The sequence below is a fragment of the Excalfactoria chinensis genome, chromosome 17 (assembly GCF_039878825.1).
Source record: "Excalfactoria chinensis isolate bCotChi1 chromosome 17, bCotChi1.hap2, whole genome shotgun sequence".
In the NCBI taxonomy this organism is placed as follows: Eukaryota; Metazoa; Chordata; class Aves; order Galliformes; family Phasianidae; genus Excalfactoria; species Excalfactoria chinensis.
In genome coordinates this window covers 2971936-2984013 of record NC_092841.1, presented here as the reverse complement: position 1 = coordinate 2984013, position 12078 = coordinate 2971936, and the positions used below count along the sequence as shown (strand labels likewise).

Below are 12078 nucleotides of genomic sequence, written 5' to 3'. Positions count from 1 at the left end.
CAAGTACTTTGAACTTCTCACCTTCTAATCATAACAGAAGTGGATTTTCTGGCAGTCACAGGCAAGAACGATAAATACTAAATTTTCAGAGATCATCTTATTGCAATAGAACAAAAAGTATTTTTGTTTGAAGGAGAATTGCACTGTACGTGGGCTCTGCAGGTAGGAAGAGCTCTGCAGAGTTTTAGTTTTCAGCATATTTAGTTTCTTTTATTTTTTTTTAAACTGTCTTAAGTACCAATTTGAAATGACAGGGGAGTGTGAAGAGGAACAGAAATGGAGTGTAACAGAACTGTACCATGGATACCACAGCTCTGCTTCTTAAGTTTAACTAGAGGATGGAGAAGAGGATGAGATCTTTTCTGAAAGCGAGCTGCTGGAGAAACCGAAGGACGAAACTGTTCCAGTTCTGTAAGGTAATATCTTGTTTTTATATATGAATATTCTATAGTACCCCTCTTAATTCTTGTCCATGTTTGTCTTGACCGACTTACAGTCAGCAGCGCTATTTAACAGCAGACTAAACATTTGTTACTTGTGTCTTTAAGACCCGCAGCGCGATTTGTAGTGTTGCGTGTAGACTCCCCCTAGTGGATTTGTTTAAGAATTACTTTTCCACCGACGCAAACAGAGCTTAAAAAAGAAAAGCGGGTTCAAACTACAAATACCAGCAGCTCTCAGCGCTGTTGAGAAAGGACCCAGGACACACCTCTCCGTTTTATTCCACGAATATTTTTTTTCTTCTATTCGAGCTGATGGGACAGGAGGGGAGGCACGTTGGAATATTATCTCTGGATTAACTATTTTTTTTTTGCTGCTATTTTTTTTTCTTTGGATAGCCCTTCATACCTCAGAGCAGCGTGACAGTGAAAGAAGGACCCAAACCTTTAATCTTGTTTTGCACTGGATTTAGCAGGACACAGTTGCAGAAGCCTGGGATTTACCATGGAGAAGATCCTGAAAACAGAATTGAAAACTTCAGTTCTGAAGGCATTTGGGAGCTCGGGAGGAGGATGTATTAGCCAAGGCCAAGCTTATGAAACAGACAGTGGACGAGTATTTGTTAAAATCAACCACAAGCCTCAGGTTAATGCCAGCAGATATTTAACTATTAATGCTATTGTATGTAGAGAGCTTTTCTCTTAAAAACAGATGATTGATGATTTAGAGTTCTGCATTTTCAGGCTTTATTTTCAGCTTTCAGTTTTCTGTTAAAATCTGTGGTCTACTTTACATCAAGTATTAACAGTGAATTTAGTTAATGAGAAAATGAGATTTTTAATGCATTGTGATAGTAATCAACAACAGGAATTGTCATTGTTACATGTAAACAAGGGGCTGAGTACAGAGCTGTTATTGTAGCACTTAGTTTGGAAAAGACTAAAGCTGAATTTGCATTCACTGCATTCCTTTTCATGTTTGGTTGGGAAGGGACGAAACAAAGAATGTCAGTGCTATAATTCATGGGGTTTCTTTGCTCGGTTGATTTGGTTTGTTTGTTTTAAGCTGTGAAGGTTTCAAACTTCATGTTGGTTGGATTTTTTTACTGTAAGATTCTTGCTAAAGTTCAGGCTGAGCTCTTGGCTTTTCTGTTACTAAATGAATACAGTATTCAATTAGTGGTTATTTATTTTTTCAATACAATGCAGCAGAAACTTGCTATATCAATATCTTAAAGTGCCTTAAAGCTGCTTGGAACAACATCTTCCCTTCAAAAATGCAGAGTACAGGCTTGGACTTTGTACTTTTATCTCATCTGGTGGCCACTGACCTGTATGGAAATGAGAACCAGTTTAAGGATTCAGTCTTTTATTTTGTTTAGTAGTGGCCAACTGTGGGTTGAAGGAAGAAGTCTTGGGTTTTATCCTTAGAGATCCTGTTATGTCTGAGTAGTTTATTTCCATAAACAACTGGGAGTTCAAGGCAGAAAATTACATACCCTGCTATCCTGGAACAAACTGGCGAAAATTAATGAGGAAAAATAAGCAAAATAAGGTACTGAAGTCTCATTGTATGGATTGAAAGCTGCATTCTTTTTACCAAGATAAAGCAAACTGTATTAAATCTGTAAACAATATATACATATATTTTTTTTTTCCTTAAATACTTGTTGCAAATATCTCTATTTTAGCTGAAGGATGTTCTTATTCCTTGACAGGCTAGAAAAATGTTTGAGGGGGAAATGGCAAGTTTAGAAGCAATTCAGAAAACCAATATTGTGAGAGTGCCTCAGCCTATTAAAGTAATTGACCTTCCTGGAGGAGGAGCAATGTTTGTCATGGAGTACCTAAAGATGAAGCACCTCAACAAGTATGTCTGTATATTGAGTATATATACATATACATATATATATATATACAGTATGTTGATACTTTTTTTATAACTTACATTTCCTGTCCTGATTGCAGCTGGGAACAAATTAATGTTGTTCCTTGTACCTGGTATGCTGCCGTGTTTTAGATGAGAATAACATTGATAACGCTGTTGTTGCAGAGCAGCGCTTACATTAAGTCAAGGACTTTGTCAGCTTCTCACACCTCCCTGCAGAGAGGAGGCTGGGGTACACAAGAGACTAAATAGAAGCAGTGGGGGTGGGAGGCACTGCTCAGGGTCTGGCTGGGTATAAGTCAGCAGGTTTTTTTAACATTGACATTACATTGCATACAACAATTATGTTGTGCATCACTTGTTTTGTACATTTTTATAATGAATATTTTTCCCTTAATTCTATTCCTTTATCTCAACCTATGAGTTTTGTTGTTGTTTTTCTGATGCTCTCCCCCATCCCACTGTGGGGTGTGTGGGTAAAGGCTGTATGGTGCATATCTGTCCATCAGGTTAAACCGCAACACTTGGTCAGCAATACAGCAAATATTTACCAAGACTGAGTTTCTATGTTTATGCATGCAACCTTGTGGGTGGTTTGTTGTTTTCCCCAAGAACATAATTTATGTTCTTTTTTACTATCACATTTAATCAGAGTTATTGTCTAGTTATTTGCTCCCAGTTGTGTACTTGTGAAGTTCATTATGTCTGGCAAATGTCAAACCTTACACTTGGTCATAATTAATTGAGATTTTTTTTTCCTGTAATGTTTTGTTCATTTGTTTAGTTTCAGTTTTGTTTTGTTCTTTCATCCTCCAGATATTCTTCAAAGCTTGGAGAGCAGATAGCAGATCTTCATCTTTATAACCAGAAACTTGGAGAGAAATTGAGAAAGGAAGGAAATACAATTGGTAAAGTATGGATTTTTGTGTACTGAAACAAAAGTAATTTGGCTGTGGTACAGTAGTGTGTTATACTGGCTACAGTCAGTACTAGGACACTGTTGAGTTACTAAGCTCTGTCAAGAATACTCATTACTAGCTGGCAGTTTCAGTTTATGCTTGTAGACATCAACTTCACAATCACTTCATATGGGTAGCACTGGAGTGGCTTAGTCTCTCATTTGCTGTGGTACTTTATTGAGTTTATTGTTAAACAATAGCTTTTTAAACAAACTTTTTAATTTTTACATGTTTATATTCTTGTTCTTTCCATTTTTAGAGGGTGTTAAGACAGTAAGAAAACTGTAACTTTATTTGCCCATGCTTACGTGTTGGTTTTGGTTTTTTTATGCCTATCATCTGAAATGTAGCCCTGTGTTTGCAAGCCTTACTATATAGAGATCTCAAAACTGCCTGTGTTTATGTTTCTTAGGTAAAGGAGCCAGTTGCTCTGATTTTCAGTATGTGGATAAGTTTGGATTCCATAAGGCCACTTGCTGTGGTTATATACCACAGGTACGTTGCCTGTTTGTGAAAGGTGACATGGTTCTGTAAACTCCCTAGATAAAGGTTTGTTTCATTGGCCTTCAGCTTTAGGATAACAGTTCTGCTTTCACAGCTTCATTTTGACCTGATGATGAAGGGAATATGATGGCTCTTCAATGTGTGTAACCTGCTACCAAGCATGTAACAAGTAAATAGAGTGGATTGAATAAGTGGATTGAATAAGAATTTGAAATTATTTGATGATTCTTTAGCCTTGTGATACATAATAGAATAAGCATCTCTTCCCCAGCCATGTCTTCGTTTTTGGTTTTCTAAACTCCTACAACATAGATCTTAAATGGCAAAATCCACTGTTCTTAGAGGGCTTTGTCACTTAAGACATTGGAACTATCTCTGAGATAAATCAGTCATTTGCTGACTGTGCATGACTGAATTTCATCCTACTAATTAACTGAATCAGTGTACTACTATTTGAAAGACCTTGTTAAGTACAGCTTTATACCAAATTAGAAACACATTGCTAATAAAAATAAATCCTTTTGCATTTCCAGAAAGGCTTTGGGATATAATATGGAACAACTGAAATGGGCTCACCAGAAATTATACCTCCAAAATACCTTAAGAAAATGTCAATGAATGAAAATAGGGAGAACCTCAACTCAGACAACATGTGAAAGTCAGACTCACTTAGACATGGAAGAAGGCATCACTTCAGACTGAGCCATTGACTGAATGTCTAATAGAATTCTAATTAGCATGTCTAATACCAACATCATGTCAATATCAAACAACTTCATATGCACTGACTGTACGTATCTTAACATATCTTAAAACAGTGCCTGCATCATGTTTTCCAGGTGAATGAATGGCAGAGTGATTGGCCTTCTTTCTTTATTCGTCACAGACTCCAGGCTCAACTGGATCTGATTGAAAAAGATTATGGAGACAGAGAAGCAAGAGAGCTTTGGTCACAGCTGAAGGTATGAACTGTATCTTTAATGTGTGGGGTTTTTTGAATGTTACAAGCTATGTATCAGTGGAATTTTAAATATACTTTATAACAGGTTTACATAACTTTTCATGAGCAACAGTAACAGCTTCATGGCTGGTCCAACAACGCAGCTGAAATAGTTCATGTTCCTCTTCCAGGGTTTTTTTGTTATTTTATTAAATAAGTTAATGAAAATAAACCTGCAATTTTGTTTTAAGCTCTTTAATTTTTACATGTTTGTTCATATTCTTTTAGGTGAAGATTCCTGAAATGTTTTCTGATGTAGAAATTGTTCCTGCTCTGCTGCATGGGGACCTGTGGGCAGGAAATGTGGCTGAGGATGACTCTGGGCCAATTATCTTTGACCCTGCTTCCTTCTATGGCCATTCAGAGTTTGAACTGGCCATTGCTGGAATGTTTGGTGGGTTTAGCAGCTCATTTTTCTCAGCCTATCATAGTAAAATACCCAAAGCTCCAGGATTTGAGAAACGAAATAAATTGTATCAGCTCTTTAATTACATAAACCACTGGAACCATTTTGGGACAGGGTACAGAGGATCTACCATAAATGTAATGAAAAAACTCTTAAAGTAAGCAGACAGGGACTATGTAATTTCTCAAACCTAAGTGATTAGCAGCCTCTGCTTATCAGAATAACACAAACTAGGAATCAGTGCTGATGATAAAACACACGACAAGGCTTAGAATACTTTTGATCCTCACTAAATGTTAAAAGTGATTGATTGCCTATTTTTTAACTATAGTAGTTTACTAGCACAGATTCATACAAAGAAAAAAGCTGCACTGTTTATGAAGACTCCGCTGGGTTGTGAAGTAGCATTATAGTCAACCTTATTCTGTATAGAGAGTATCACTTCTGCTGTATTTCCACAGTTGTTTGCAGCTTACCACATCTGCTGGTCTCATTACCAAGAGTTACTGCTGTGGGTCTGGTGCTGGAAGTAATCACTGGTTTCTTAGCTTTCCCCTCCATTTGTTTTGTTTTGCTTCAGTTTTCTGTTTTGTTTGGTCCTTTTACTATTTATGTTTGTCTTCATTTCTTTACTATGTAAGGGTTATGATTCAAAATGTGTTAGATTTTATGAATGTGAAAATAAAAACATTCTCTTTTGGATTTGGAGGTAGGCAGGGTCCTTCAGACTGCAGCTGATGCTAGCATTCCTAATATTTATTTTAATGTAATTAAATGGTTTTTTGTGTTTCTCTGAGAAATTCAGCTGAATAGTTTTTCTTAAAGGAGATGCTGCTGTAGTTCCTTGGTAATTAATTATATGGTCAGAAAATGGATTGTTGCCATAAGTTTGATAATAACGTAGTTTTAACAGGCTTTATTGTGTGTAATGCTCTGATAGGAACATTGAAATAACTGTGAAGACATAGCAAAGAGTAGGAGGGATGCTTGTTTGCATAGCGAGTATCAATTTTGCTGTGTTGGTTGGTGCCTGATGTATTTCACTTTTAGAGGATACTGTACAGTAGGCAAAGCTATTTGGCTCTGCCAGTGCTGCTTTACTGGGGGAACAGTGTCAAACTGGATGGCTTCATCTTTTTTAGTATTCCTGATGTTCTATTTTTATAGAAAATGGGCAGTGAGGATGTGAGGAGAAAACTGTGCACCAAAGGTGCTGGTGTACAGTGTGAGCTAGGGTACGTTAGAGACCTATTTTTGTAAGGAAAAGTAGTAAAAAAACAAGTAATGTGGCCCAACAAAGGCCTAAGGAACTAAGAATGGTAGAACTTATGTGTGCAGGATTCGGGTGGCTGTAGTGACTAATACCCCAAATATCATATTCAGAAATAGCAGATGACTTGGTTTAAGTGGATGTGCCATGAAGATTTAGTAGATTATTATTATTATTGTAATTTAAACTATTTAAAATAATTAAATTATCTAAAAATAACAGAACAATTTTTTAATATATGTATATTTTTTTTACTTCCTTGATTTTGGGCTACAGTTGGTGGGATTATAACACTTGATACAGCTTGAAAAGTAGAGAAATAGTGTGAGAATACAGTTGAAATTATAGCTGAAAGAACAATGAAGTGCTGAGTCCTCGCATTTGATCATGTGTGCGATTCAGGCGTTGCACTGAAAATACATACGAGCTTAAGATTGATTGTTGTCCAATAAAATACTTGTGTTGCAGAACCCGGGTGTATGGTGAACTTTCCTTCTGTGGTTGTGTTTCGTGTTAATGAATGTGATCCTGAAGATGGATATTTGAGTATGGAAGGAGAAACCACCGCCTGTCCTGTGCTGACTGAAGTTTCCCCCTGTATTTTCTTTTGCAGCCGATAGGGAATGAATGAGCACCTCTGGGGGAGCCCCAACTGCCCCCAGCATCTCTGCGGCCTGCTCCTTGGGCTGTGTGCTCTGTCAAGCAGAAGGATAACATGGGGAGACTTCACTCAGTGTCTGCTTTAGGTTCTGACCTCAGTGTGCCAAGAGAGGAGCAGCCGCGTAGAGCTGCTGTGGGGTAAAAAGGAGCTGGGGGTGCAGGGGGAGGGAAGTGGGTGGAAATGTGGTACATCTTCCTCAGGGACATTCCGGGAATGATGAACCTGCTTGTGTCTCTTCCCCTCTCTGCAATGCTGAAAGCTACAGCTTTGTGCTTTAGGTAAGAGTCGACCATTACCCTCCCCACCTCATGGTATGATTAAGAAATGGCGGTGGTTACAGATAACGCTGCACTCCAGCGTTTTGCAACTCCTTTTTGCGCTTTGCAACCTATGCCCTACGCTTTAAGCCAAATTAACCTCAGCTGTTACGACCGTGATAGCCTCTGCCCGCTCCATAGCGGAGCACAGCTGCTCGCTCCCGGCTGCCCGCTCCCTCAGCCCCGCCCCGCACACGGGTGGTGCCGTCCCTGCTTTGGTCCCGCGCGGCGCTCCGTAGTTGGAGGGCCGGCTCTGAGCAGCGCTGCGCCGGTTGCCGGGGCAATCCGGGGGGTGTTTCGGGATCCCGGGGCTGTCGCCATCTCCGTGCGCCGCCCGCCGTCTCGGAGCCGCGTGTGTGGGGCGGGTGCGGCCTAAGCGCGGTAACGCGGCTGCGGCGGCGCTGTGATACGCGGCGCTGTGAGGCGGAGCGCTGTGGCGGCCATGGCTGTGGGAGAGACGGATGGAGCCGGCTCGGAGGACAGCGGGAGCCGGGAGGCCGATGTCATCTCCAGGGGAAACATCCTGGAGAGCTTCACCGAGAGCCAGGAGGTGCGTGAGCTGCTCGGGAACCTGAGAAGCGTGTACGGGGACCCGGTGGCCCAGGAGGTGATCGTGGAGAAATTCATCGGTAAGGCACAGATGGGTTTAGTCTTTTGTTTGTTTGTGAGTTAAGAATCGTGGGTTAATTATCACCTTGAAACTTTTTTCAACAGGTAGTTGGGATTTTCAGTTTTATTTATTTTTTTCTGGGATTCCACCCCGGGCTTGGATTGACGGGCCCTGAGTTCTGAGCCGTGTGGAACCTCCCGCTTCCTGCACAGAAAGCAGCCGAGTTAATATTTACCAGTTTCTGCCACATAAAGTCATTTTTGCACCCGACTCCTTCTTAAATGCATCCGTTTTGAGCTCGGAAGCCATAATGTAATGGTTTTAACCTTCGTGTTTCTCAAACATGAAGAACAGCACACACGTGGGGTTATTTCTGAGCCTCAGATGTGACCACAGCAGGGCGGACCTCCCAGCTCTCCTAGCACAGCTGTGTTCATCTGGTGCTGTCTGAGGCAAATGGCCCATAGAGCGCCCAGCTTTGTATTTGAGGCGATGTCCTGACCGGGTAACTTGCAAAACTTACTTTTGTGCATCTAAAATGAAGTGAAGTGGGTCAGCGCTTTGTATCGCTTCTGGAGAAATGATGAAATTGCTGAATCCTGTCCTGCTTTGTTTGGGCTTCTGACAAAACCAGGTAGGCCAGCAATAAACCAGGAAAGCCCAGATTTGGAAATCTGACCCAGCAGAAGTTACTCCATTGAATCAGCTGATAGTGGTCCATCTGAGGAGGCTGATGACAAACAGAACTGCTCAGAAGGAAGTAGTAAGAACACTCGTGGTATGAATATCCAGTCTCATAAGTGAAACGGCAGAGATGATGGAGTCGGAAAGCACTTAAAGTCATCAGCTGCTGAAAATCCATCATCTTGTCCAGCTGATCGTGCTGCCATGCCTCACTTGCACATCATTGTCTATTCAGGCTGTATTTGAGCACTTCCCGCATGCATCTCTGCTCTATCAAGAATGCTCGGGAGAAAAATCTCATTGCTACCTGCTGCAAAACCGCCTTGTGCACTTGTTGGGAATGTGTCAGTTGAAGGTGGGGGATGTAGCTGTATTGTAGGTATCAGAACATATCGTTGCTTAGAACTGAAACTTGACTGAAACTTCATTGAAACTGACAGGCACTATTTGTCTTCAAAATGCAGTTCTAATATGTAGTGTTACAAATTATTAAGTGACCTTTCATAGGCGATTGTCCCCAATGTGATGACAGGGTAAATGAGTGACTTATAAATTTGAAGGTTAGTTATCTTAATCTACATGCAGGCAATGCAGTAATAATCGATTTCAGAGGATTTTGACACAGGTCTCTTGAGCGTAGATAGAATTCCTTGTATTCTGTGGTTCTGTTATTTGTACACAATTCAGATATCGTTAATTATAATGGAAAAATAATGATAGTGGGGAATACAGGCTTCCATCTTGATATAGGAGACAGCACTGTGGAATCGCTTTGGAACTGTACAAGTGAGTGCAAGGATGCTGTTGGACTAGCTGATGTCTTGAACGTGGTTGTGCAGTGTCATCCAGTGGTCAGCTGTAGCACTGCTGAAGCTGTATTATGTCATACCTGAGCCTGATGTGAGAAGGAGGAAGGCATAGAGAGCAAAACTGTTTGTGAGAGAAACAAATGCAGGAAAATAAAAGATTAAGATGTTGAATTAAAATGTAATTTTCTGGCTAAATACCTAAAATGACCCAGGTGATCACCAGGTAATGTTGATCATTTAATGATCTCTTTCTGAAGTATAACTTTGATCTAACAGTAATTTGAGAGACTGCTGGAAGAGAGTTTTTCATTCATTACAGGTAAATGATGTTACTGCAGAGCTCTTGTATTTTTACACTAATTTCTCTGTTGTTCTTTTGCTCTTTGACCTCATCCAAAGGTGTGGCAACAGCTAGCTTGAAATCTTAAACTAAAGCAGTCAAGAATCAGAAGTGTCTCTCTCTCAATTAATGGCTTTAAGGGCCTTTAATTTGAATTATTAATCACAGGTATCTCCTTCTTTTCAGTTATAATGGACAAGTACCAGGAGCAGCCTCACTTGCTGGATCGCCACTTAGGTAGGAATGTCATCTTTTACACAACAATTTTTGTGCTTATATTTGAAAATCTGTTAAACTACAAAGTTCAAACATGCATTGCAAGATTGCTGTGGTTAATATTAGATATATTGTATGACTGGTACCTCTCTCCCAACTATTAGAAGTATGAGAAACTGCCGTCCAACTGTATGTGTTCTCATTCTTTTTCCCTCTCCTTTCATTAGAGTGGATGATGAATATGTTGCTGGAAGTAATACGAGACAGTGCATCTCCGCCTGTGCTTTTTCACTTGGCTTTTAAATTTCTTTACATCATTACAAAGGTACAAAAACCCCACAAAATTAAATATTCTATAACTGAAAGTATGTAGATTTCCATTATCTTTCTTTGCTGTTTAAGTAATTTGAAAACATGTGTTAGTTTAAAAATAGGAAAACAGTAATTATTGTTTGAGTAATGCAGTAAAACCTTTTAAATTGTAGTGTGAAAGATTGTTTTGGGTTTTTTGTGAGGGGAAAGCAGCATTTCCTTGATACTTCATCCTATTTATTGATAAAGAATAGTAAAAGGCGATGTCAGAATGCATTAAGATGTGGATTGGAAGGTCCTGAGCGTTGAGTCATAATGTTAAAAAGAAGAGTGAAGCTAAAGCACATTGAAGAATTACATTGTGGAATTTCCATCTGAAATTCTAAAACATGCTTTTTTGTTATAAGAATTCAATGCTGGAATTGATTACTCTAAGATTGTGGAGTCTCCATCAGTGGTGCTACTCCAAACCCTACTGAATAGACGTGGTCCTGGACAATGTGCTGCATGAGGAAACGTGAGGAAACGTTTCTTTCCTTTGAGGATTGCAGAGCACTGGAGCAGGCTGCCCAGAGAGTCTGTGTGCTCTCATCCTCCAGAGATACTCAAATCCCACGTGCATGCTTTCCTGTGTTTCCTACTCTAGGAAACCTGTTTTTGCATAGGGATTGGACTAGGTGATCTCCAGAGGTTCCTTCCAGCCTCTGTGATTCTGTGACCTTGCTTGCGCAAAGGAACTAAACTAGACAGTCTTTGGAGGTCCCGTGTTTTGTTTTCATCCTTTCATGAATTCTTACTAAGTTTGTAAAAATGCCAAAATCTCGAGGTTAATTCTGTTCTCATTGCTCAGGGTTTGTATATATTTTGTATTGTATATATTGTTAATAACTCATCAGTGGGTCTTTTCTTCAGTGCTTCCTGATGGCAGATGGCTTACTGAATTTTGAAACTGTGTTACAGGTGAGAGGATACAAACGTTTCCTCCGACTGTTTCCTCATGAAGTCACTGATCTACAGCCTGTTTTGGATATGATTGCAGACCAGAATCCAAAAGACTGTGAGGTAAGAATCTGCCATACTACGTCTTCCAACAGAAAAATCTGCAGAACAATGTAGAAAATTGTTCTCAAAAAACCCCAATAGTGTGTAAAGGTGTGGTATGCCCTGTGCAGCATTAACTTAACAGCGAGACTTAATGCAAAAATCAAGATTTCATCATGCATCCCACTTATTTAAAATGCAGCGTAGCTGGGAATGTTTTGAGTAAGTGTTGGTTGAAACACCGTACAAGCAAATAATTTCTGCAGCATGAGTTCAAATACTGTAGTTCATATTGTTATATTTTTTGATTGAGGAAAAAAATACAACTGCAAAAGGCTAGTAAAGATTGATTAAATTTGTGTGATCGTTATCTATTAAAGATAGCAGAAGCTGTGAATATGAAGACCATAAGTGTGCTGCTTCTCTAAATGCAAACAGATTTTTAATAAATTCTTTCTATCATCTTTACTGTTGATGCTGGTTTAGTTGTACAGCTCTTATTTCTTAAATAGCAATTGCCACAAAACTAATCTTTTTCATACTACTTTTCATAGTTGTTATATATGTAGTTCATATTAATCTTTATTACTGTAGAGGCTCTGTAGAAGTTGTTTCTTATTT

At 39.5% G+C, this 12078-nt stretch overlaps 2 protein-coding genes across 2 annotated transcripts in view; both read left to right on the top strand.

Moving 5' to 3' along the window:
- The first annotated feature begins 623 nt into the window (after positions 1 to 623).
- On the top strand, positions 624 to 6935 carry FN3K (fructosamine 3 kinase). Its single transcript, XM_072351733.1, has 6 exons — positions 624 to 1086; positions 2159 to 2310; positions 3145 to 3236; positions 3700 to 3782; positions 4631 to 4753; positions 5020 to 6935. The coding sequence occupies exons 1-6, from the start codon at positions 946 to 948 to the stop codon at positions 5356 to 5358; spliced, it is 930 nt and encodes a 309-aa protein (XP_072207834.1). The 5' UTR covers positions 624 to 945; the 3' UTR covers positions 5359 to 6935.
- Positions 6936 to 7747: 812 nt separating this feature from the next.
- Positions 7748 to 12078, top strand: part of TBCD (tubulin folding cofactor D) — a 101897-nt gene continuing 97566 nt past the window's right edge. The window contains exons 1-4 of the mRNA XM_072351666.1: positions 7748 to 8074; positions 10075 to 10125; positions 10332 to 10429; positions 11377 to 11478. Of these exons, the coding sequence (XP_072207767.1) occupies positions 7888 to 8074; positions 10075 to 10125; positions 10332 to 10429; positions 11377 to 11478 (438 nt within the window). The 5' untranslated portion in view covers positions 7748 to 7887. The remainder of the gene's footprint in view (positions 8075 to 10074; positions 10126 to 10331; positions 10430 to 11376; positions 11479 to 12078) is intronic.

Coding starts and splice junctions, on each gene's coding strand:
- FN3K (XM_072351733.1), top strand. CDS start 946: ATGGAGAAGATCCTGAAAACAGAATTGAAAACTTCAGTTCTGAAGGCA. Junction 2,311..3,144: donor AAGATGAAGCACCTCAACAA/GTATGTCTGTAT, acceptor TTCATCCTCCAG/ATATTCTTCAAAGCTTGGAG. Junction 3,783..4,630: donor GCTGTGGTTATATACCACAG/GTACGTTGCCTG, acceptor CATGTTTTCCAG/GTGAATGAATGGCAGAGTGA.